At 35.1% G+C, this 27,647-nt stretch overlaps 1 protein-coding gene across 2 annotated transcripts; it reads right to left on the minus strand.

Annotated features, from left to right (window-relative positions):
- Positions 1-301: 301 nt before the first annotated feature.
- Positions 302-27,042, minus strand: VAD1 (GRAM domain family protein). 2 transcript variants are annotated; one of them, XM_023683147.2, is made up of 18 exons: positions 26,776-27,042; positions 20,095-20,154; positions 14,110-14,160; positions 13,797-13,862; positions 11,639-11,734; positions 11,048-11,149; positions 10,303-10,391; positions 10,035-10,219; positions 8,876-8,916; positions 8,658-8,745; positions 8,464-8,550; positions 8,298-8,352; positions 4,642-4,708; positions 4,100-4,199; positions 2,747-2,808; positions 2,627-2,666; positions 2,232-2,530; positions 302-763 (listed from the first exon to the last, which is right to left on the minus strand). In XM_023683147.2, exons 1-18 carry the CDS (start codon positions 26,959-26,961, stop codon positions 527-529), a joined length of 1,911 nt encoding a protein of 636 aa, XP_023538915.2. In that variant the 5' UTR covers positions 26,962-27,042; the 3' UTR covers positions 302-526. The 2 variants fall into 2 exon arrangements, with proteins under 2 accessions (XP_023538915.2, XP_023538916.2); XM_023683148.2 differs by having other exon boundaries at positions 10,035-10,216; positions 26,776-27,026.
- Positions 27,043-27,647: the final 605 nt, after the last annotated feature.

A 27,647-nucleotide genomic window follows, 5' to 3' on the forward strand; every position in this document is an offset into this window, starting at 1 on the left:
TCATATTAAGCTTCACTTTAGATCTCCCAAATTTACCCATTCTATCAATCAATGTCCAATCCAATCAAATACCCATTGGTCACTCTAAGTTTCAACCGAACAATACTTAATTGAACTTCTCTACTCGTGAGAAAAAAAGGTTTCGACATTTCATCTTTTATGTTTACAGTAGTAGCGTCGTAGTTATAACATGAAAGAAATATCAGCATCGAGACAACGGATTGTAAAGCTTCTTTTAGGGGACAAATAGTAAAATCGTTGCAATTTTGTGCGAAATATTATTTGAGAATGAGGGATCACATTTGTGGATCAAGGACATCTCATCTTTATATTACACCAATCCAGTTTCTAGTAAAGAAATGTTCCCATGGTTTATCATCACCTGAGAATCATTTCGGTTTCACATGTTGGGTTGTATTTCAATTCTTTCCCCTTTGTTAAGAGGGATCATCATTTCCAATCATCAAAACAAACATACAATAAATTAATCTCAAAGAGGAATTGAAAAAATAAATTAAATTAAAGTTTACCATTTAACTTCTTCAAGATCTCTTAGTTGTGCTTTTAACTGTGCATGCTCGCGTCGCATCATCTCCAGCCTAGCCTCAACCATGTTCATCTCATCCTTAAGGTGGTGCATTCGCTTTTCCAACCATGCCATGGCATCAGGCGATCTTCCATCACTGAATTTGAGGCCACTTGCATTGTCAGGATAACTCATGTGGATGTGTTGGGGTCTGGATAATAGCACCACTATGCTCAACTGCAGTTAAGAAATAGCATAATTATTCGATATTTATTGGAAAAAGATTCAAAATGTCTACAGAACTGAAATGGAGTGGCAAATAAATCGATCAAACGTTCATAAGATACAACTACCTCAACATTATAAAAGTAAAAGATGGATTCTGCAATGAAACCACCTATTTCTGATACCATAACAATACACACACAACGAAGAACAGTTTACAATGTCGGTTAATATTTCTACAATCAATAAATGTTTCCATTTTCAACATCTATACCAACTAGAAAGGATTTTTTTTCAACGATTAATTAATATATCAAAATTCTCATAATAGAATTCAAATAATTGAAACTTTTATTAAACTACAACAGAGAAGTCATCCTAGCCTAACATGGATAAATACATGCAATAGGATCTTCCTGGTCTTTGAAGACTTCAAAAGTCCAAACCTTACCTAAACCTATATAAATATTTTGACGTTTGCTAAATATTCCTGTAATAGTTTAATGAAATTTGATCTCTATCAATTAGGTTGACTACATTTTCCCTAATACATCGTCTCCTTTGACCGATGCAAATACTCTGCCCTACAGCACTCGACTTCTTCTGTGCCGAGGATAGTGATGGAAGTAGACAAGTGAGGGAGATGAGCCTTCTATTCCCAGGACAAAAACTTGAGAGATAAAAACTGCGTGCCTTAACGAGGGGGAATAGAACACATACTGCTCAGCCAACTAGGCCGAGTAACATTGATTCTGCTCAAATTTGGGAACATTCACATTTTGTTCAAGTTCAGTTAAAATATGCCTGTCCGTCCCAACACAACTGTTCAATATCTTCTTACCTCATAGATTATTATCCCAATGCAGATGAACGTATCATCTGATGTACGCTCCGCTCAAATGGAAAATTTAGACAACCTATCAAACAAACGCGACTGCCGCCATTTACCATTATCCATAAGTTTCAGATTACCAATAGGAAGCATAAATGGATAACGTAGCTTCCATCCTAGACATAATTCCAGACTTGAAATTCAAAGAAAATATGAATGAGAAATATATAAACTATAAATAATAGAGTTAAGAGGCAAAGAAGAGGTTCGAAATATGTAATGATAAATAAGAACTAAATGGGTTTGAGAGGGAAAGGAAACGGATGGATATGGCTGAGAGAGGAACGGAGTCGATTGAGGTAGGTAGTTTTTTTCTCATCATAGGTTAGTAACGGGTTCTCACCATTTTAAATTAAATGAATTAAAATCTGGCGGTAGCACAAGAAGAATAGGTGCGAGAGAGAGAGAGAAAAAAAGCTGGGGTACTTGCAGAGATACCATCAAAGATTTGCTGTATATTAGACGAACAAAAATGAAAAATAGAAGCCAGGTGCCCGACAGATATCATATTGGAAATCATATTCATGGATACCGGTGCAAATTCAATGACAGAAGATATAGGTATACTAAGTAAAAGAAATTGCATACCTGCATTAGAAATATCACAACAAACGTGATAACTAGGGCAAGAGGAAGATAATTTTGACTTCGTAACAAAGAGCAAAGTTTCTTCACGTATTCTCTCCACCAAGAAGCATGTGAAGTAGAATCAACTCCTTGAGAAAGGATTTCAGGTTGTTGACCAACGTCAGTGGAAAATTGTGATTCAGTTAATCTTCTTTGGTCGTCCATCTCATTTGACTTTTCCAATGATTTGCTTCTATTTATTTCTTCTTCAACAGGAGGATCTTTACCACTCCCCGAAGTGCTACCCCTTGGTCTTCCCTCTGTGGTAAATTAGTAACCAGAACGTGTGAGCTCATCAATTGCCTAATTTGAATATGACTGTTTAGACGAAAAGTAAAATTATATAACATTCAGACCTTTAATTTCTTTAAGTTTCTGCTGCAACAATTCCTTTGCCTGCAAGAATGTCGTACAAATTTGAATAGCACTTTAAATTTGATTAACACTTGCCAAATATGTAAGGGAAAAAAGGATACCATCTGAATCCACAGTCCATAGGCCTCTCGGCATTCTTCAAGAGTAGACTGTACTATTTTCCCTGCATGATGATCCACAAAACTCATCATTAAATCAGCAGCATCATATTCTGAAAACCATTTACTCAAATAAGAAATTACTACATGCCTCACGGATGAGAAAAAAAAAAAACACACGTAGGAATTTAAATGCAGACTTCTAACAGAAGATAAAGAAAAAAACAGAGAAGAAAAGAAAATTTAATAATTGGTATGCTTCAGAACTTCTTTATACCTACTGTGGTTGACCGCAATAACATTCCACATAAACAATAACCGCCGTATAGACAACTCACATCTCGAAAAGAAGACAGTTCCTTAAACAGATGTGCCACGTACTTTTATTGTTATAACTTATAAGTTCCTCTCTTTAATTTTGCTCCTTAGCATTTTCACCATCTCATATGAGAGAACATTAACTTATTGTCCTGAATGTAAATTCGATGAGAATGATAAAAGGGTCAACACTGAATTGTCCAAACTATGCCTTTGAAGATTGTTTAAACCCCTCTAGCGGTTTCCTCAATTTACATAAATAGTTGATTCAAAGTTTTCCCTACATTCAAATGGTACCTCAATAGTGGTACTCCAGCATAAGAAGCATTTTTCTTATAATGGTCAAATCAAGTCCATATTTTCTGCAAGAAATGTCAACATTTCTATAATGTTCATTCTTGGCAACAAACGAAGTAGCTCTTGCTAGTCTATCCTGCATGTCAAAGTGAATATCTTCCCACCATTCAATCAACAGATCCATGAGTTTGAATATCAAAGTAAACATATATTTATATCCCACTAACACGCAACTCAACCTAGACCTTGGTTCGTCAAGGAATAATTAGAAGTGGACAACTTGTAGGGAAGGCTTCGCAAAATGGCCCCAGTGTTGATAGAAAATGGAAGTATGAATATCAAACGTATCATCTATTTATATCCCACTAAATAGTGATTCATGAAATGATATTGTGTGAACTGGCAGGTTTTAGAGGGAAAAATCTATTGTAGGGAAGGCTTTGCAAAATGGCCCCCAGGATGATGGAACATCGAAGTAGGAATATAAAACTTATCAGTCCCACTAATTTTCAATTTAGTTCCTCTTGTTTAAAAAGATTCATTTTAGTCCCTCATATTCTAACATTTTTCAACTAGCCTTTCACTACCAATAAACACTAAAAGTAACTCATGATATTGAGTGAACGGACAAATATTTAGAGGGAAAAATCTAAGAAATGAATTTTTAATTCCTCTCCAAATTTCTAAAGAACTAATCACCATATGATAAAAATCACAAAATGTTCGTACAAATAGACATACCTTTCCAAACTGTTCTTTTTGAAAATGCCACGTTCACATATACATTCAAGATGCAGCCATTAGTTGATTCATCGACATCATTCTTCACCTCCCAATGAACCTAAAATTTATGCAGGGAGACACTTAATAACCATGAAGAATAAGCACTTGATAATTACGTAGGAAAACTAAGAAATGACTGTTTTATATAATGAGAAATGTGGGTCTGCTTAGCTAGATTCAAAGACAATTTTAAGTCACACCAATGAAAGAAACATTTGAGGAACCAAAGAGAGATATGTACCTGAATAGAGTTTTTTTCTTTTTTCTTTTTTCTTTTTTTAAATCTTCTGAAATAATGATGGATATTTGATTGCAATACTTAAGATTGTCCTCAACAAATAACATATAATCTAAAGTCTTGCGAGTACATATAAACGCTGATATGTTAAATCTTTTCTAATATATCGTTAAATTTCCTCGTCAAGAAATTATGACCCAAAACAGTATAGAGATAATTGCCACCAAATGGATCGAATAGAACTGAAAGTTCTAGTTAATACCTCAACACGGAAATAATCTGAATATGGAACATCACTGACTTCTTGTATTACCTCGATGACCAAATGACTGAGAAAATGCGCAGAGAGTTAAACTCATTGAAGGCATTGACAACAGAAAACTGGCTCGAATAATAAAATAATAAACAAAAATTGCTAATTAGTCAGAAAAGTTATAGATGACAGAAACTTAAAGCCCAAATAGGGGCTGCATTAGTTCACGAGCAACAACATATCAACGTAGTAATTAAATCAGATGGGCAATCAACCATCTGCCTTACCTTAACCCTAAAAGTTAGAAACTAAAGAAAGAATGAGCAGTATTATGGTTAGAAAGCATATTTAGCTTGGTTAGACGAGACCCATACCACGACCTGGATTTACCAAAGAGTGTGCAATGTGAAGCAAATGTGAAATAATGCCTATCTTTGCCTAAGAGGCCGGAGGAAGTCACGTACATTGTTAATTTTGTAACCCGGCAAGTTGAAAGGTTGGTAAAAGACCTAAGAGAACTTCATACTAAGGTATTTAATTAATCATGATATGTCGTCCCGAACTGGTTCCACTTATTTTTCATGAAGGAAATGTTGTGTAATCCAACCCTTCCTCTCTTAACTTTGAATCAGATAGAAGCCCACATGAACAAGATCTATAATGGCAAGCCTTGATTATGCATGCATGCATGCTTGGACACATAATATACTTTCATCAAAACATTAAACCAGAACCTTACTGTGCAACCAAAACTATATTCTTGTGATATGGAAGAGATAGGGAAACAAATCTGTTCCATCACTATTTATTTTGAATATCTGCCATACTAGTATTTAATGGCTCAAATAAATGTCTTATTGTCTTACAGGTTAAATTACAAATTTGATCGGTATGGATTGGGCAAAGTTTAATTAGATATCTATGATTTTAAAATTTTCGATCCTATGATTTAGGCTAGTTTCAATTTAATCCCTATGATTTGGATTTAGTTTCAGCCTAGTAGCTATGGTTTCAAAAGTTTTAATTTGGTCCCTATGCTTTAATCAAACTTCTAAAATCATGCTATTGCTATGGTTTCAAAAGTTTTAGTTTGGTCCCTGTGCTTTAGTCAAATTTCTAAAATCAGCACCTTCCAGACCACAAATTTGTTGTGGAAGCCAACATGCATAGTAAGAGGCGCTCTGGAATCTACTTTTTCCACAGTAAAGATTCCTGTATGAGATCTAAGTAGCCAATCTAAGACATCATCCGTAATACCGAGTAACCAGAAGACATCAACCATCATGCTTTGCTAATCATGAAATTCTCAGTTTAATTTTACAATTTTAAACCATCATGATTTGTGCCATTGACAGAGCCTACAGGAAGCTAGCTACACGTACTGGTATAATAATGAGATTCATTATGAGAAAACTTTCACATATTTTGACAATTCTTTTTTTCAGTTTTCTCATAATAAAACTGAACATGCATGTTGATAGGAATCCACTTTCTGTTCACAAAATTCACAAAGAAAATACAACAAACACTCATTTCCTAATAACAAGTTTGAGAGGGCCATCAATCTCTCCACATTCCTCAAGAAACCACATAAAATGCAAGATCATGCTCGGTCATTACAAAAACACAGCATATAAACAAAATATCAAAACCAACATAACTGACTCAAGGAGTTATAACTCCCTAATCCAAAATACTCAAACAAGGAAACTAACTAAAACAGTCACATTTCCGGGTTTGCCTTTCCTTGAATAAACCCTTTGGATTGGAGGTCTAACACATGTAACTTGCTTTTACCAAGCATTATGTTACGGATTTTGTTAGAGTAAATGAGAGGATTCACCAGGTCACTAATGAAGAGTGACAACTTCAGGGAGAATGTGAAAGCTTTGACTTGGTGGTCTACAAGCAATTGTAATTATTAGTTTTTTCTTATATTTGCCCATTGGAATGCCTTTTTGTAACCCCTTGGCCCCTAGAGAGGATATTTTATCCATTATTAGTTTTTTCTTATATTTGCCCATTGGAATGCTTTTTTGTAACCCCTTGGCCCTTAGAGAGGATATTTTATCCATTATTAGTTTTTTCTTATATTTGCCCATTGGAATGCTTTTTTGTAACCCCTTGGCCCTTAGAGAGGATATCTTATCCATACTTTTTTATTTTTTCACTGGTGAAAGAATGTTTCCTGCTGAAAGTATTTTTCATGAGTTTAAAGGCATCAACATCAATTCCTAGCAAGAATATTAAGAAACAAATGTGACCATTTGGACCAGCTTGTATGCAACGAGATTAGCCTCGGGATATGGTCATCTGGAAACTTGTAGGATTATAATATCCTAGGCAGGTGATTATCATGGATTTGAACCCTTTTCCTAAAATTTCAATAACCATTAGTCCAACTAAAGGTGGTTGTATTAAGAAACATTTTACTGCTCACAGTTATCATTTTGACTGAGAATGTGAGAGCTCTATTTCAACATAATGTTTGTTCAACAATGAGAACTTTTAGACATATTCAGAATCATATACTTAGACCGTAATTTAAAAAGTGTTGCCTTTGTTTTTCCTTAATTCTCTGTACTGTTGGTTTTTATTGATTGAGTTTCCTTTTTCTTTTTGTTCTCCCGATAGAGTCTATATCTTTTGAGCATTATTCTCTTTTCATTTGTTCTATGAAAAGTGTTGTTTCTTATTAAAAGTAACCGTAAATTTGAAATGATTTCCATTTCCATAGAAAATAGCAACAAAGGCCCCCTTGATAAAGTTTTTATTTTTAGTTTTCTATACTCAAAATCTAGCCAGTTTACAAACCATTCCTTTGTTTAATTTTTTCATTTACGAAAAGCATTCTTGAAATTTTGGTCAAATTTACAAAAACTAAAAATAGATCATTGAAAACTATCCTTATAGCTTTAAAAAAATGACATATGGCTATGATAAAACATTTTTATGAGTAAATTATAAAACAACAAAAATTGTATGACCCTTGAGAAGCAAAGAACAAACTCATTAACCATTTAAGAACAACTAAATCATTATCAAACCAACTCTGATATTTAATTTTTTTTCCCAATAAACAATAAACTGTGGTACATAAACTGAATGCCATTTCATCTTATTCCAAATCTCAATTTTATTTCCTAAACATATCTGGCATCATCTATCACTCCAAATAAGTTTTTTAAATCTAAAAGTCAAGTATTTATCTTCACTTTCAAGTTTATTTCCCTCAAGACAAAAACACTTCTCCAACACTATAAAATTTTTGGAGGAAAAAAATCAGCTGCAAGAACAGAGACAATTACTAACATTATTTTAGGAATTAAAATTAGCAATTTTTATGATAGTTTTTTCTAACGGTGAAATTTTGTTTACGGTTGATGTTTTCATTTTTATTTAGAGTTCCAAGTAACTCGCTTTATTTACATTCCCTTGTATGCTAAACTATTATTTCCTTTTTCTAATATAATGCCTCGAAAAATAAAACCTGACAGAATTGATCCATAAAAGTTTTGATACAAGTTTGAGTCTGTTATAAGTAATTCAGAACATACAAAAACAAACGTAGGGCAGAAACAAAACCTTGCATGAAAGAATGTAGATGACTAGAGAGGGATAAGACCAGCAAAAGAATATAAACATTATGGAGCAACTTGTCAAACCTGTCTCGATAAACTCGAAACTTCTGGATCTCCTGACAGCCACCAAACTTTGCACCTTTATAGCCATGTAAAATCAATACTATCATAAAAATATAACTGAAATAAAAAAGAAACAAAAACATGGAGAAAAAAGTCAGATATTCTCTTAAATGAAAGAAAAGCGAACCAAAATATATCTTTATCGGATGTTGAAATGATATATCCCGTGTAGGCCCAAGCACATCATCAGTACGCCACAGAGAACATTTAAACTCTGGAAAAGTATTGCCAAACAAACAATCAGTTCACAGTATATACTATGTATCAATAGTTAAAACAATTCAAAAAATATTTCTACATTGCATTCATCTTTCGCCCTACCTTTATCTCCACATTTTTCATGATATGAAGAAACAAAATCAACTGCGTCATCTGAAAAATAGAAACTAAAGAAATCCTCCACCTTTATCTGCAGTTCAATTTGAACCAACATTTCTGGTCAAAACTGATCAATAATGTTAAAGAAACTGTGAACTTGGAGGATCCAAATGTGAAGTACAAATTACATGTCAAACTCATCAAAGAAAAAGAAACTGTACCGGGAACTTTGATTCTGCAACTTTGGTATAACAATCTGGTACTGCAATTCAAAATCAAACCAGATCATGCATTCAGGACCGGAGTTTCACTTGTTATAGCAGTGGAAGTAAAAGTCAAGTACAAAAGTTAACCACTAAAGTAAAATAAAAGCACCCTAAAAATGCTTTCTTTCATTAAAATAGCTCTTTATGTCAAATACCAAAACAATCCCCATTCCCACCTGCCCTTCACAGCCTCCACGTGAAAAGGCACAACTTTTCCAGAGAATGATACAGTATATAACTTCTTTTGATAAGAAATTGAAGAAAAAATTTTATTCCTAAGAACCAAGCTGTAATGAAGATAAAGAGGGAATAGGAAATCCACCAAACTTTCTTTGGAATATTATACCCTCTAAGCTACAACAATAAAAAGGTAGAAAATAGAACCACGTCATTTGATTCTATACACTTAACAACCTAGATCCTGTATTATGACATGGTCAATGGGTACTTGATTTGGAACCAATTTTTAGACCTTTCACGTTTCTTTGGTGCACAATTGATCTTTGTTGGTCAATGATAGAAGAGGTGTTGTTCCATCCACAGTTTTGGAGATAAGGGTGGCATCCTTTAGGACGCAGATTTTTTTTACTACTTTGTACGACCATTAGCTAGAGGGAAACAGAAGAATCTAGGAGGCAAAAAGTCTTGAAGTGTGGGCTGGCTATGACCAGGTTTCATGCCTCTCTTTGGGTGTTAGCATCTAAGGATTTTTGTCACTATCCCTTATCTCCTATTCTTTACAACTGAACCTCTTTTTTTGTAATTATTAGGGTGTCTCTTTTTAATTGGCTCCCTTTGCAATGGGCCTTCACTTTCTTGAAGTGCCTATGTGCATTATTTTGTTCGTCTTAAGGAAAGTTTGGTTTCCCATTAAGAAAACTAATAAATGAATTCCTACATAAGCTAACAATCAAAGTAGGAATAACGTTTCTTAGAACTTTTTGTTTTATTTCACTAATTTCTGCATCCCCTCCCAAAGGCCAATGGTGAGTATGAAGGTAGAGAGAATGACTTGAGACACTCTTGGACTCCACAATCCAAGAACTGTAGGTTAACTCCTTAATCTAAAAGGAAAGAGAAAAGAGAAAAGAGAAATTAAATGCTACAAACCCACCCTTGGGAGCTTCTGTGTCTTCCTGCTTCCACATCATCTTTCTTGAAGTTGAAGCATGAGCATCAAGAATTGGCTCTGCTTCCTGAATTACATCAGTTGGTACGGGTGGTAGGGACTTTGGCCCATTTTCCTCTTCAACGTTGGCTTGAACCATGGAAACATTAAGAATAGGAGTATTCATACTCCTTAGACACAAGATGATTTATTAATCTAGTAAGTCAAGCAGCAAAGAGCCTAGGGGAACTACATAGACAAAGGTGAAAAATACCTGTCAGAAGAATCTGAAGGATCCAGCTCCTTGGCCTTTTCGATACCGAGGTTACTAATTTCTTGTCTGCTAGATTCATTTACTGATATCTAACATAAAAGTTAAAAAGTTTAATACATAAGAGAGACAAACAGAAGCTGAAAAAGAATGTCTCCATTCTTTCACTTGGGTTGTTTTCTAACCAGAAAAACTTTTCATTGCTATCACTGATATCTTAGGTGGTTCATTGTCAATTTTAAACAAATGTAACAGTTTATGATACAGAAACTGAATTTTGTGAACATATGGCAAGCTAGCAAGCTCACACATCCATAACATGCAAACAAACATACAGACATGTCGGCATGCACATGCACACAGTACATGCGGTACACAGGCAAATAAAGAAGGCCATCAATAACACAAAATCAAGATATCATTTTGGTCCGAAAGCCCATTAAACATAAGCAGGAAGATCTTGAAAAATGATTGCCTCGAACTTAAAACCATCTGGGAAAAATTAAAATAGAACGGATAGGGGGCAACTCATAGAGAGAAGAATATCACTATATTAAGTTACGCCATATGTCAAAATAATGTTATCGCCCATCCAAAAAATTGATAACACTCCATCCACTTTTCTATACATGCACTAACAATCTAATCGAATATTAATGTTAGCAGAATCTAAGGGAAAACTTTGGTTGCATTGCAACTTAAACAATACTGCTGTTACAAACAAAACATAGAATGCACAGTTCTTCACCTGTTTTGTCAGAATTGCCTCGGTACCTTTACCTTGTTGCGACCAGCCATCATTAATGAGATTAAAAGCCTCATCACGAGATAGAAAAGATGCAAAGAAGAACTGCAAAAGTTAGTGAGCAAATAAGTTACTTAGGCTAGTTGATTATACTGCCAACAACTAAAACAAATTATCTAGTTCATTTTGTTTTTTAAAAAGTTAAGCTGATAATATATACTCCTAAATATTTTCTTAGTTTACTTTTTCTGTACTATTATTATTACTATTTTCTTTTTTTGACAAGTAGTTTAGTTTTTTACTTTTAAAAAACTCACGAAAAGTAAAAAACTCACGAAACCTTAGCCCACTTCTTTTTTAAAAAAAAAAAAAAGAAAAAGAAAAATAAAGGTTTTCTCAAAATCAATATTTCTTTTATTCTTAAAATTAATTTTGAAAGTAGATTAGAAAATAACAAAAAAGTGTTACTAAATCATCATAATTTTTTTAAAAATGAAAAGGAGAAAAATAAAAAGACCTTATACTTAATTCTGTAGATGAAATTAAAAATTAAAGCAGAATGGAAAATATAAAGCATTAAAAGATCAAAACTACCTTTTTCTCTCCAACTATTATTTCGATGGCATTAGGGAATATCCCTGCGGTCTTTGCTCTACGTAAAGCTGTTATTTCTTGTAATGGGATAATTTTCTGAAGTACAATAAGAATCATAAACAAGATCCAAGACAGAGAGAAATGTAGTAACAACCCAACCTTGACAACAACCGTATTTTTTAAAGAAAAATAGTGAAATAAGAAATCAAATATTTAATCGTGAGGTTCATGCTCAAATGTGAATAACAACATGATATTGAAGTTATTCATGCAAATTAGACATTGAATAAGTGGTACAAGTTTTGCATGCCGATGGACATCCTCTTTTAAGAAAAAACTGTCAGCATGTGAATTCAGGAGTGTTGTGGCTTAGCAATTTTTCATAATTCCTCACCTAATTTTATTGATAGAACTATGAACCAGGGGGAGAACATATTATAAAATGAACCAATAAACCCATCCTAACTTCGAAGAATTCCATCTAACCATGCCCCAGCCCTAACTTTGAAGAATTCCATCTAACCATGCCCCCAGATGAAATTATCCAAAAGCAATATGTATAGAAGATAGTTCAAAGTTCCGACATGATGATAGAGAAATTACGCTGAGCCTTCTTTCTTATTCAGCAACCAAACTTTGCAGCGGTAGAAATTGATCCAAATCGCTCCACTAACCTGTCAAATTCCTTCCATAATGGTTCTTCCTATTCCCAACCAACCTTAAATGATTAGCCTCTTTGTTCCTCAATGTGATCTACTCTAAACCACTTGAGCCTTTGCCACACTGGAGAAAACATAACAGCCCCACAACCCATCCTGCACATAGAACTTCGACGTCCACCTCCACCCATCATGAGAAATTTATACTCCAAATTACCAGGAAAAAGTCCAAGGAAGTTCTATCACCAGGCATTGCAATACACTCTACGACTGGATCACTGGCATGCAATACTTACCAGCACATTTGTAATGATGGCGCCAAAAATATCCAACAACCATAGAAGATAATAGGGCAATAGTCATAGTTGAAGTCTTAGCTCTTTCAAAATCCAAACTGGATCAAGTGAGAGTATAAATCGTTCGTAAGGGAGGCATATTCATACATGATTAGCATGGAAAGTCACTCCATTAAATGTTCTGAATCCCAGCAGCAACAAGATAAGGACAGATCCAGTCATCCAGGATTTCATGTTAGATGGGGCAGTAAAAGGATAAGGATAGATCCAGGATTTTATGTAAATGGCGCATTCAACAATTATAGTGAAATATTCTTTTAAATTCTATTTTTCCATCTGCAATAATCTCATTTAACATGTTACAATTGCATTGGGGAACTTCCATAGCTTCATATGATTGTTTCAATCAAGGGCAGCATGTACGAAACTGGAAATTCTCAAAATATAAATCTATATATGTTGAAGGGTCAAATTGTTGAGGGATTTAGTAGAATAAACTTCTTTACATATTGTTTCGGAAATTGAATTTTCTTACATTATTTTCTGCAATGCCATGTATATCCTGTCACCTTATTTTTAAAAGTCACCACCCGATCCAAGACACAGAATATGGAAACATCATTTCATTATTAAGCATAACCGATCAACAAGGAATCTCTTATTGGATTACCCAAATTTTTAGGCTATTACATAATTGGGTAGATTAGTCCAATTCTAGGGATTGTTTCCTTGATTGATAGTTTAACAGTATGCTAGCATATAAGGTGAAAAAAAATTCTCACGTTCAAATGGAAACTAAAAGTACCTCCAAAATATAATAATATAACTTATGAGCATATCATTAAAGATTACATCTCTGTAATAAACTCTTCTTGCATATGAAAATAGGACACACTTTTCACTTAAATACTGAGTTAGTCCGGAATACCTCAAGCTACATCCATTACCATAATGCATCTATATTTTTTCATTTTTTTTCAACCTAAACGAGAGAAACCAAGAGGAGAGCTTCTAGCCCGAGCAGATGAAAGAAGATAGTGGATTTTATTGATAAAATGAACTTGAGGAATCTGTGTGCTTGCATGATGCAAGCCCATGCGCTAGAGTGTGTGAGAGAGCATTTGGTTTAAAGCATAACTTGTATAAATCAAGTTGTTAGATAAGAAGAACCTCATGCAGCAAAGAGATGGATTCACATCTTACCTTTGTCTCAAACCCAAAGATGTTGGAGTAAAAGCAGATATAGTGCACGAACAGATACATGTGGCCCTGAAACATATAAATAATAACAATAACAATAATGATAATAACAAATGGCTAGACCCATAATCCATTCATTACCAAATGGGTATTCATATATGTTAAATTTCTACAGGAGTAAAACGGAAGATAGGCAGTTGGAATTTTAAATGTAAAATCAGAAGTGGCTATATGACATGTTTAGCAAGGTAATAAAATCTAAAATGTTAAGTTCACAACTTATCCTGCTCGAGAATCTATGGAAGATAAGAATTACCTGAATTAGTATGTTCTCTTGGAAAGCACAATTGAAGTCTTCAATAAGAACCTAGAAATACAAAGGAGAACTGGTAAATCTTAAGATCGAAGACAAATACTCTATAAGATAATATTTAAGGAGGCGTTGCTCATAGTTGTATTGTCATACCAGAGTTCTTTTTTTTTTTTTTTTTAACCTTTTTCCTTTTTAATTAAGCGTGTCCTACTGAACTAGGAATACCCAGGTGGACCATTATTTTAGCGAGAACAAAAACGAACGTTGGATGAAAGGTGAATATACATTGAACAAAAATTTACCATAATTCTTGAAACTAGAATTTCATGATCTAATATGTTGGAGGAATGATATTGCAAAGGATGATAAGTACTTCGCCCAAAAAAAAAAAAACTAATAAATTCTAAGTATCACTAATGTAAAATTTATGCACGATAATCAGATGTTAGAGTGACAGTGTCATTCTATCCATTAATCAGCATAGCCTTCCAATCTTCCACCTTGACCAAATTTATTCGGTGACATCAATGCTACGGTTGAAGTCGTGTCGTCAAAGTCATGCTTTAGCGTGCCTGAAGAACATATCTTTTCATAGAAGACGAGTTGAAATCAAAATCGCTAGTGTCAAAATCATTGAGTTGTAGTGTCAAAATCGTTGAGTTGAAGTCGCATGGTCTGAGTGATCACTTGAACTGAAAAAAAAAACAAAAAATTGGTAGGGAGGAGGCATAAAAAAAAGGTTGAGTGGTTAGCCAAAATCCTAATTTCTCCTTGGACCTTCAAAAATTGATTCACTTTAATTAGGTGGACAAGACAACTCACTTGAGCCAAGCCCACTGAAGTCAGCAGTCCCCTTTTTTTCCCCCTTCAACAGCCCATTTTTCAGCGTAAGAAGGCCTTTCAATACAATAGAATACTTGAAGCGGTGGAGATCCACTTATTGGCCTTTTTATTTTCGGCTCATTTCAAGCCCATTTTTCGGCCAACAACGAATTTGAAGCAAGGAAAACACATGAGCAGCATTGTCGACAGAAGACCGATTCATTTTTAGGAAGAAGCCCACTGTTTTCCAATTTTTGTCACTGGAGTTTGCCATTCAACTCTTAATTGAAGAGGAGGCTCATTTTTCTTTGAGCAACAGTCACGGAATCAAAAAAAATTGTCACCAATAGAATAAATTCCTCCAGACCACTGCCCAAAGAAATGAGATCTTCAACCCATCCAATTGTCATATCAACTCAACGAAAAAAAAAAAAAAAAAAACTTTCTTAAATAATCTCAAATTGTATAGTACCTTTGAATAATCTCCAATTGTGTAGTACCTTTGAATAATCTCAAATTGTGTAGACCTACCTTAAAGGAAAGGGAAAACTTCAACATCACGTTGGACCAAGACTAGCAGAGATGAACCTAGGATTTGTTGCATGGGACGAGGAAAACTTCATGATAATGTCATGGCTCTCGGAGTCTATGGAGTCATCCATCAGCAATACATGTATGATTTACAGAACACTCAAGTCATATGAGACTATATTCATCACACTTACTCCAAGGCTCGGAGAAGCAGTTCAAACCTATGAGATCAAGATTACAACTAGAGCCATGATGCAAGAAGGGAAAACTGTTTCTGAATATGCCATTGCTCAGATAACATTGTGGCAGGAACTCAATTATCATTCGGTATTCAAGATGAAGTTCACTACAAATGTCGTAATTCTAAAGAAATTCATTGAAGCAGATCGTGTTTATGATTTTTTGGCCGGTCTCGACAACCAATTTGACCAAGTCTGTGTACAAATCATCAAAAAAGAGGAAACACGGTCCCTAGAAGAAACAATGTCCCTCATTCGAGCAAATGAAGTCTTAATACTTGACAACAACTCAATTTAGATGCATTGGCCCTTTGCCATAGAGAAAGAAAGATGCAACCAATGGAAGAGTAACAAAAACAATTTCTGGTGTACTACATTACAAGAAACTGCAACACATGAAGGAGAGTTATCAGAAGTTGAACGGAAAATCTCCTAATCGTGAATGGGGAAATTGAGAAGCCTCGTAGGACCATGGTTGGGGAAACAAGGGAGAAATGTCGAAAGCACAGGTGTACATCGCAAAAGAATCCAAATTAGAACAGAAGTTCCCAATCGCGACTCACATGACCATCACATCAATGTTTTAGAACATATAAACAATCGAAAAATTACAGCGACAAATGAGACTAATTCATCTCTCAAACCCTTACACTAAAACACGTCTTACGTGTCTCAAAACATTTCAAATTGACAATGCTAGAAATTCCTTCAATCAAACCTTATCGTCATACTTCTTATCTCAAGGCACCATCCATGACTCTTATGTGATATTACGTCATAGCAAAATGGAGTAACCCACAGAAAAAATAGACACCTTTTGAACAGTACCCAAGCCTTGCTTACTCACGGAAACACGTCAAAGACTTACTGAAGAGAAGTTGTTCTTACTGCAACTTACACAATAAATTGTCTCTCCTTTCATGTCCTAAATAATCTAAGCCTAATGGAAGTTCCCAAGCAATTTCATCCTCCTTTCGAACATCAAATGGCCTCACGTCCCGCATATTTGGGTGAACAACCTTTATTCATGTGGACAACACTCAAAGTGGAAAACTCAATCGGAGAGCAATAAAATGTGCCTTTTTAGGGTATTCTTCGACCAAAAAGGGGTACAAATGTTTTAGCCCTACATCGAGGAATTCTTACATCTCAATTGATGTGACATTCACCAAACATAAATCGTTCTTTTCTAAGGCACCTCTTTAGGAAGAGAACATAGTGATTGAAGAGAGTCCTTCGGAAACAGCTAAACTCTTAGACACACTAAATAATCTGGATATAGGACCAACTATTGAGTCCACTCCGACTACAGATTTCAATCATGAGTCCATAACTACTATCAATTCCAATCATGGGACATCTCCTACTACCATAGAGTCACCGACTGAACCATCAATTCAACATCCATGCTAGATTCGTTGTTCTCTCAGATATATTCTAGAAGGAAAGCCATTCAAAACCAATACAATTCAAACATCTTACTCAACTCAAAATGAAGATGCAACACAGTTACAGATAGATGATAGACTCATAGCTCTCTAAAAATCCACTAGAGAATGCACCAAACAACCATTATACCCCGTACCAAGCTTTATCACTCTTGAAAGACTATCCCTTCACACAAGAGTTTCATTATGAGTCTAAATTTGATTGTTATACTTAACACAGTTTTTGAAGCTTTATCCAAAGGAGAATGGCAGGATGCTATGAGAGAAGAAATGCATGCACTAAAAAGGAATAACACGTGAGAAGTTGTAGATAGGACAAAAGGAAAAATTATAGTTGGGTGCAGATGACTTTTCACAATAAAATACAAGATTAAACATAGAAAGATTTAAGACAAGGTTAGTAGTTACGAGATATACTCAAATTTGTGGTATAGACTATCAGGAGATGTCTATTCCCTGTTGCAAAGATGAACAAAATAAGAATATTGTCACACATGGCTGCCAACTTAAATAGACAGCTCTCATAGTATGTTGTGAAGAATGTGTTCCTTCACTATGATCTAGATGAGAAAATCTTTGAGCCTTCCTCCAGGATTTGAAAGCTCGAAAGGTAAAGTGTGCAAACTTAGAAAAGCCCTGTATGTACTAAAATAATCACCAAGGGTGTGGTTTGGAGATTCAGGAAGGTAATGAAAGATGGTGGGAATAAGCAAAGTCAAGGAGATCACATTCTCCTTATCAAGCACTCAAAATCAAGGGGGGTTACAGTGCTTCTAGTGTAAGTAGATGACATCATAGTCACTAGCAATAATGAAGAAGAAAAGATTAATTTACAAGGAAATTGATGAGAGAATTTGAGATTAAAGAACTTAGAGGGCTAAAGTACTTTCTCGACATTGAAGTAGTGCACTCAGCTCAAGGTATTTTCATATCACAACACAAATATGTGATGGGTTTATTGACAGAAACAAGAAAAAAACAGATGTAAGCTTGCATCAACACCTATGGATTCACATTAGTAACCGGAAGAGTCAAAGAAGAACTCGGTGAATAGAGAGATGTACCAAACTAGGGAGGCTTATATATCAAGCTCACCTCGACCACAGTAAGTGTAATTAGCCAATTTACGCATGACCTATGGATTCACATTCGTAACCGGAAGAGTCAAAGAAGAACTCGGTGAATAGAGAGATGTACCAAACTAGGGAGGCTTATATATCAAGCTCACGTCGACCACAGTAAGTGTAATTAGCCAATTTACGCATGACCTACGAGAACATTATCTTTAGGCAACATATAGAGTGTTACATTACCTAAAAGGGCCCTTAGAAAAAGGAATCTAATTTAAACATAACAATTCCCTTTCAGTGGAGGCTTACACATACGCTGACTATAATATTGGATCAATAGTGGACAAAAGATCTACGACGAGGTATTGTAATTTTCTCGAAGGTAATTTAGTGACATAGAGGAGAAAAAAACAAAATATGGTGGCTATATCATCTAGTGAATTGGAGTTCTAAGCTATTGGGCGAGGGCTTATGAGCTCTCATGGTTGAAGATAATCCTTGATGACTTACAGATTAAGGGAGAAGGTCCGATAAAATTGTAGTGTGATAACAAATCAGCTATCAATAATTGCACATAATCCTATCCAGGATTATATGACAAAGAATATTGAAATTGATTGACATCTATCAAGGAAAAATTGGAGAAGGGATAGTTTGCACTAGTTTTGTGCCCTCACGACTTCAACTAACAGAAGTAATAACAAAGGAATTCATAGCTCAACCTTTCATGAGTTAGTATCCAAGCTAGGAATGGACGACTACTACTCTCCAGCTTAGGGAAAGTGTTGAAAGAATGACTTTAATTAAGCAATATTTGTGTAAATCCTAGCCCTAATCTAAGGAATATTTGTGTATTCCCATTGAATAAGGGAATTAGTTCTAAATTATAAAAGGCACATGTGCAATGAGCAAGATAATTTACTATTAGTAAAGAAAGAAATGGAGTCTTTAGACAATAAGATATCCATAGGAATCCTTGATAAAGCAGATATCCTCGAATATCAAGTACAACAATCTGCAAAAGGCTACATATTCTCCCATCCTTGGACGGAGCAATATCCGTTGAATAATCCGCTAAAGAAAAAATGCATAAAATATACCAATAAAAATATATTAAAATTATTCCCAAGTACCACTCAAGCAAAAAAGATGACAACAAGTTTCCTTCATTTGTGAGCTTGAAAATTAGAGCACAACTCAATAAGTGATTATCATTTATCAACAACAATTGGGAGGAAACAATGCTACAAGACTTCTTTAAAAGATTTCAAGCTCTAATATCATGTTAAGCTGCTAGTCAACCCCAAAAAGCTTAAGCTAATAATTACGGTAATTTAAGCATTTAATCATACTCCGACATTTACAAAGTAAAAAAGCTGCATTTCTATCTTTTTGCATTGCAGAAGCAATCTTTACCCCTAAGTTAAAGCCCCATCAAATAAATGTGGTAGATTTGTATGTTATCCTATGTTTATAATTTGAAAAACTAGAAATATAGTAAATGGTCACAGGAAGCATTGAAATAAGCACAAAAAATCTTCATCAAGTGTGGAAATATGTAGAAAATACTTCATTAAACTTTTATAATCGATCAATTCAAAGTATAGCTGAATTTTTTTTCCTGTATATGTTGTTTGTCTTATTCCAAATTAGAAGAAAACTTCAGAAATCCCTCCGAAAAATCACCATTGATCAATGTTTCCATTGCTAAGTCAAACGCGATAATTCTTCTCTTTGTTTTTTATTTGTTTTCTTTTTTTTTTTTTTTCTTTCTTTCTTTCTTTCTTTTTCCAATTGAATCCATTAGCATGACACAAATGATCCTATCATCAACTTCATCTTCAATCAATAAACTCCTCTCAAGACTAGAGCACTTACTTCGTCTGGTGGAAGGCGAAATAACTGCCGATATTCTTCACTTCTCAATAATGCAGATGACTGCATAAAAAATAAGAAGCTTCAGAGATTATATAAAATAAAAGCATCAGGAAAGATCTCATATATTTCCTACTTCCAGTTTTTATCGACTACATACATCAGAATATGTCTAGAGTGAAGAGGATCAAAGAACCACACGAGAATTTATTTCTTTCCAAGTCTTCAGATATAAAAATAAGGGAAGCATACAAGAATCTAACCATGACAGTAGAATTAACAGGTATGAGAATAAATGAAGTTCCCGAAAGTGGATTAGAATGCCAAACAATTCTAGAAATTTCTAAGTGCTATAAGTAAAAATTTTGTTTAGTTACACAGCACTCAAAAGTAATTCTAGTAACTATAAATAAGTTTTTTTCTAACTACATATTTTGAAGATTTTCAACTAAATATTTTTTAGCCATTTTTTGGATAATCATCTCTTAGTGTTTCTTCAAAAAGAATTTTTTATTTTGTCATATTTTTTAGAAGTGCTATTTATGAATTAGGATTAAAAGACACCTTTAATAATTGAAAACACTCCAGAAGCTTTACTAAAAATACTTTTAAATTGGTAATTTTCCCAAAGGTGCTTATAGTTCAAGTGATTTGATTTAAAAATAAATTATTTTGTTCAAAGGCTATATCCCAAACACATTACGAAAACTCACGGATCAGTCCTAAAGCCTAGTAGAAATCTCATTGTCCTTGTACATTTTTCAAGTAGAATTATAGCCATTATACGTACGAACTTTCTTTTAAAAAATTGTGCGCTTGTAGACTATGCTACCTGCGTGTAATTAGTAAAGAGCTTTCTATCATCAGTTCACGGGACAACATTGACAAGTAACTCTCTCGGTCCCCATAAAAGAATAATCTCACGACCACGCAAAGCAACTTACTCTAGTTTAAAATTTCTTCAAAACCACTTTCCTTTCGAAGTATTTGTTTATTGTCATTTTCCATCCTTTTAATCCACCAAATTTCTCTTATTTTTACATGTGCTCCTAACCAACCCACTTACCAATGCAGAAAGCACATAATGTAAAAATTTCAGTTTCGTATCCTAGCAAAAAAGTGCATTCCTAACTCTCTAAAATATGCTAGAGTTTGATAATACATAATGTATGACATGACTATGAAGGGCCGAACTCTAAAGCAAGCAGTTCTAAAGTGTTCCATTCCGACTTCACTTGGTTCTGCTTGTCTATGAGGCAAGATGGATGGAACTCTGGGAAAATATTTTCCATAGCCACCATTACTGATATTGGTACTGTCTTCTAGAGTTAAATTGCACACTACGTATTATTGAGGCCTAGCATACTATATACTATAGGGTGCAAGACATTTTTCAGATAGAGAAGAGACTTTGAGATTTACAATTAGACTGTTTCTACATTCAGCTGGGTTGAGCAGGGGCTCGTGTAAAATAATATAAGTTTAGTATATTTGAAAGGAAATGGGTTGATAGACGAGAAATTTAGAGGGAACATGATACTAGCCTTAGTCCAGGAGATGTTGACCATAATGTCATCGAATTTGCACAGATATATTCTAAGAGATGATTTATAAGAATAAAGAAAGAGTTGTTTGTTGATGTCAATGTTGTCAATGTCCTAGGTTGATAACATAGACTTTTTAATAATTACAAGCAGGATAAAGTTGCCTTTGAGCACACAGTTTCGTCATTGGATAAAGCTCATCTAAATAAAGTGAAAATTTACATCCAAAATATAACTTCTTTTTCTTTTTCTTTTTCTTTCTTCTTTTTTCTTTTTTTTTTTTTTTTTTTTTTTTTTTTAAGAAAAGAACAAGCTTTCACTAAAAAAAAAGGAAAGAATACAAGAACATACAAAAAAAACAAGCCCACAAAAGGAAGTCCCATTGAAGGAGGGGACTCGAACCCAGTAAGACTACATAAAGAGTACTTAAGAAAAAAAAAGGTATCATTGATGCCCCAAGAGAACATTGAACCTCGTCAGTGACCACACTTCAAAAGGGTCTCTCTCAACTTCCAAAAAGATTCTATTGTTTCTCTCACTCAAAAATCCCACAACAGAGCACACAAGCCCGCTTGCTTTAAAAACCTCCTCTTCTCATGAAAAGGCAAATGGAGGAGGAATTTCTCGATCAACTCTTTACAACATCTTTGCCTGGCCACCAATAACCAATTGCCTCGAAGAAAAAATCACAAACAGACTGCATGAAATCGCATCCTCCACAAGACTAGGTTTTCCCTCACCTTTCGATATTGAATGCAACAAACGAACCAACTAATGAAGGCATCTTCCTTACAAGTCTATCAAGAGTATTCACACTTCCATAGATAACCTGCTAGGTGAAGAACTCGAGCTTCTTTGGAACTTTAAGTTCCCACAAATGAGGGGAAATAGACTCACAATGAAGAGAAGGATTAAGCAACCAATTAAAGAACGAGGTATAAGAAAAGCCCTTGGACAGGCTAAGACACCAACAATGAAAATTCCTCCTCCCAAGCCTGAACTCGAGCTCTTCAATCAAAGAAAGAAGAGTCAAAAGATATGTCGTCTCCCTATCAGACAATGCATGAAGAAACCCAAAAAAATAAAAATAAATAAATAAATAATAAAGAGGTCCCATTAAAAGGCAAAACATTAGTCACAAGACAACTTTTCATAGAAGATAAGTGATATAAAGTAGGAAACGTAAAGCAAGACAATCCCCCGACCCCTTGTCTTCCCAAAAATACGTTTCCTTCCCATCACCCACCACACAAAGAAATAAATCAGAGAGAAAAGGAAGCTCCAAGGCCGTTTCATTCCAAGGATTTTTAAGATTACCTTTAACCCCACCCAACAACCAATCAAACGAATGGGACCGTATTTACTCAAAAAGATACTACACAAAAGGGAACTAGACTTGAGAGGGAACCACCTAAGCAATTTACCTAACAGGGCTCTATTTTGAACCCTAAGATTCCCAAGTTCAAACCCACGAAGGCTCACTGGTTTCTCCACTAACTGCCAACTCACTACATGCACTCTTTCCTCGTCAGCCCCTTCCCATAGAAATCTTGTGTCAACCTCTCAAGGCTCTGACTAACCCTTCAAGGCACTAAAAAGGGAAAGGATGTAAACTAGGATTCCGTTAAGCACTGAACTATTAAGGGTTATCCTCCCCCTTTAGAGAAGAAGCAACGTTTTCAAGAAGCAATCTTTTTCTAATCTTGTCAACAACAGAATTTCAAAAAGAACGGTTTCTAGGATTACTTCCTAAAGGGAAGCCTAAATAAGAGGTAGGGAAGATATCAATCTCATACCCCACTAGCATTGCCCACTGCCCCAACTTCTCAGGCTCACAGTTTAAACCCAACAATTAAAACTTACCCCTATTGATCTTAAGCCCCAACAAAGCCTCCAAAAACCAAGCATGTAGTTTAACACAATAACTGACTCCTCCTTGCCCGAGCAAAAGAAGATTATTTTGTCTGCGAATTGAAAATGAGAAAGTGACACCTTTCCCACTCCCAGCTCGAAACCCTCAAGGATCCCTCCTTCAACACCTTTGGAAACCATCCTGTTAAGATCATCCACAACAAACAGAAAAAGAAAAGGAAACAAAGGGTCACCTTGCCTAAGACCTCTCAAAACTCTAATACTACGATGACCATTAATAAGAAACGAATACTTAATGAATCTAGTGCAACTCCAAATTATCTTCATACCTGCCCAATTATCTTGAAAAAAACCGAAAGAGAACCCATTAGGACTAGGGGTCTTATTCCCATCACAATCAAAGACTGCCTTCGTTATTTCTCCCAGCGAAAAAAGGGCCTTGAAAATTCACCTTTAGAGTCTTGGAGAAAGGAGACCAATCAAACCCTTCAATGAAAGGCCTATTACTTGCTCCCGGATTGTACAGACCAAAAAAGAAAGAGAATTTCCTCCTTGAATTCCTTTTCCCCTTTAACCACATCCCTCAGTCATTCTCCAAAGAACCGATAAAAAATTTGCTTCTCTACCGTTTACCGAACAATGGAAAAAAGTTGGATTACAATCCCCTTCACCAGCCCAACTAACCTTGGCTCTCTGCCTCCAGCTAGTAGCTTTTTTCCTGACCACATCTGAACTCTGCTTTTAAAGAAAACCTTTCCTCTATAAGATATGTTGAAAGTAGGCCCTCCACTTCGAGCCCATCAATAATATTTAGCCTACTTAAAAGTTCCTATTTCTTTTATTTGATATTCCCAAACACTCCCCCTACAAACTGAGCACCCTTTTAAGGGTCCTCAACTTACCCATAACACAATATCCCTCCCAATTGTGAGGAACATCCACATTCCACCAAGAAGGAAAGGAAGCCTTGAAGGAGGGATGGACCAATCACATATTTTCAAAACGAAACAGACAAGGACCCCATTCACTGTCCCCGAGGACATAATAAAAGGTGAATGGTTCAAAGTCACTCTAGACCCTAACAGTTGTCTCACACTCAACATAGCGACATCCCTTTCTGGAAGACAGCCGAGTCCCCCGTCTTTTGTACCGTTCTCAAGTCCCTGAACTTACGAAGTTTTGTTTCTATGGTAGACCAATTTGTTAACATTCCTCAATCCATTCTTTTTATTAACATAAGGGGTCAAATCAATATGTTCAAAGAAGAAAGATTGAGAATATCGATCTTATCATTCGTTCAATTCTTGGGGGATGAATATGTAGAATAGAGGATTTCAATACTGGCAAGAAAGGGAGGGAAACGGACAAGGTTTTGATTTCTCTATATTTTTTTTTTTTAATAGGATCTCATTTTGATGTGAAAGTGTAACAACAGGTGTATTGTCTTAATAAATAAGATAGGCCTTTATCAAATTTTATCTTTTAGCATATTTTATATATAGATTGAACAAGTTCATAAAAAAGAAAATCATAATGAATAAAGGAAAATTCTTCCAAATAGGTTTTTGAATGATGAACAAATATGCATGCATTCACTCATGGGACGAACTGTCTCGTGATTTGCTTTGGAACCACACAATTAGAATTAGATTCGTTGAACTAAAATGTGTATCATCCAAATAGGAGATCTTTCAATGGAGAAGAACTGTGAACTTATAAATTCCTAACCCTAACCCATTCCCATTTTAGATGGAACAAATCAACTATTTTTTATTCCAATTAGTAAGAGGGACCTTGAACTAAGAAGTAGATTCTACTTTGTGAAATGAAACTCTATTCTTTAATTATCTCACTATAAATTCTGCAAAAATATTAGGGTGTCCATAAGGGTTTCCTATTCTTATAACAACGATGTTGTGTTTTTCATTCACAGAATTTAATTCTTTTTGTACTCTTGTTTGTAATTCTTCGATTTTTCAAGACGCCAAAATAAATCTAAGGAGAATGTTGGGAATAATTATCTTAATATGTTGCTTTTGTAGACTAGTATAGGATAAAAATTTATCATGTGGCCCCAAATTAACCCAACAGAATTTTGTATGTTCTAACTCATTGAATTCTTCATTCTGATCTAGTTTAGTTATTGAGACAATTGAAAAAGGGTTTTACTTACATATCCTCCAACTCCTTAGTCACCCAAAATCTATCAATCCTACCACGAGCCCTACTGTTAGATCAAGTAAACTTCTCATTCATCAAGGGGGATCTACCAGACAGCAACCCTCAATGGACTCATTAAAAAATTTCATAGATCTTGTGATCCTTCCTCACAAGGCCTTCTCCAAAGAAGATCGAGAACAATAAATTCCCTGCCACGCACCAACAAGGCCTGCAAAGACCAGACAAAATCACCCAGCTCCTCCCAAATTCTCTCCTACCTCTAGTCCTAGGGGCATTGTAAACTCCAAAGATCCACAACACTAATGCATCGAAAGAACGAATTAACAACGAGACTGAAAACCTGATTTTAACCACCTTCGACGTGGACATGGAACGACTGTTCCAAAGATTTATGGGACTAGCTCCACTGTCAGACCCATTCTCTGCAGATGATTTTGCCCTCTTATATTCTTTCTCTTCCATTCTTCCAATTTAAGTTTATGTTCAGCAACAAAACTCGTGCATGAGATCAATAAATAAATAAATAAACAAATTTACCGATATTTTTTTTAATTAAATGAATAAATAAAATCATTTATGTAAATAAATATTAAAATTAAAATTGTCAACTGAAAAACCCTTCAATTGAAAAAAAAAAAAAAAAAAAAAAAAAATCGAATCTGATGAATTTTGTCTTAGATTCTCTATGTCTTCGAAGGATTCTAGAAAAAGTTGAAATGGTATGAAAGAAACACAATTCAGTCCAAAATAAGAAAGAGAGTGAGAATGGGATGAAGAAGAGATGAGATCCTAAAAATGGATGAAGAGGGGCGTGACCGAGATCAACATACAAAATTATGGAGGGAAGTCAATTTTACAAAATTCACCTTTGAGAGTGCCATCTTAAATGAAGATAATGAAGATGGTGATAATTGCAGCTTGTATTGACAGAAATCGTAACGATAATGGCGGATATGAAAAAATGGAAGTTCACATTTGCGATTACCCTTATCGATCGTTTCTCAACAACCAAAAATTAAGGTAATAGAATAATTATCGGAAACGGGTGCGAATTTAGAAAGAAAAAAAGAGAGGTGGCAGTACGTACCTGAATTTCGAGGTCCTCGTGAAGACCGTCAGGCGGAGAAGAAGTCTCGTTGGGATCGGCTGTGCGGTCAGCGGATGAAGAAGATGATTGGGGAGGGTAGCAGGAAGCAGAGTCTGGAGATAGGTCCATTGGGAGCTTGTGTCGAGGTTGAGGCAGTTCAATTGGCTCAGCCGCCGCCGCTGCCATAGCAGAGAGGGGCCGGTAGAAGGAGAGCTGGAGAATTTGAAGATGCAGTGGTCGTTGGGTCCGGCCTTCAATTTGGTAAACGGACAAAATAAAAAGAAGAAGACGAAGAAAGCGTCGGTTGAATCTTGTAACTTGTACTCGAAGTGAACCCCTCCGCCTTCTTTGCCTTCTTCTCTGTTTCTGTTTCTTTTTTTTTTTTTTTTTTAATTTATTTATTTATTTAAATTAATAAATTGGAGAAAAATATTAGGAATCACGAACCTCACAATGCTATGATATTTGTCCATTTTGAGCATAAACTATTATGCTTTGCTATTCGTTTCTTGAAAAGACCTCGTATCAATAGAGATGTATTCTTACTCATAAACCCAAAATCTAGCCAGGGTTGGACTCCCTCCTAACAATCCTCAACAATCCTCCTCCAACAAAGTACACTATATAGCCTCACTTGAAGGCTATGGAGACCTCGAACAATCTCCCCTTAATCGAGGCTCGACTCCTTTCTCTAGAGCTCTCAAACAAAGTACACTCTTTGTTTGACACTTGAGGATTCTATTGACATTACTAAGTTAAGGGCATGACTCTGATACCATGTTAGAAATCACGAACCTCCATAATGGTATTATATTATCCATTTTGAGCATAAACTCTCGTGACTTTACTTTTAGTTTCCTCAAAATGTCTCA

Source organism: Cucurbita pepo, chromosome 8 (genome assembly GCF_057944985.1).
Source record: "Cucurbita pepo subsp. pepo isolate OVF chromosome 8, ASM5794498v1, whole genome shotgun sequence".
Classification (NCBI taxonomy): Eukaryota; Viridiplantae; Streptophyta; class Magnoliopsida; order Cucurbitales; family Cucurbitaceae; genus Cucurbita; species Cucurbita pepo.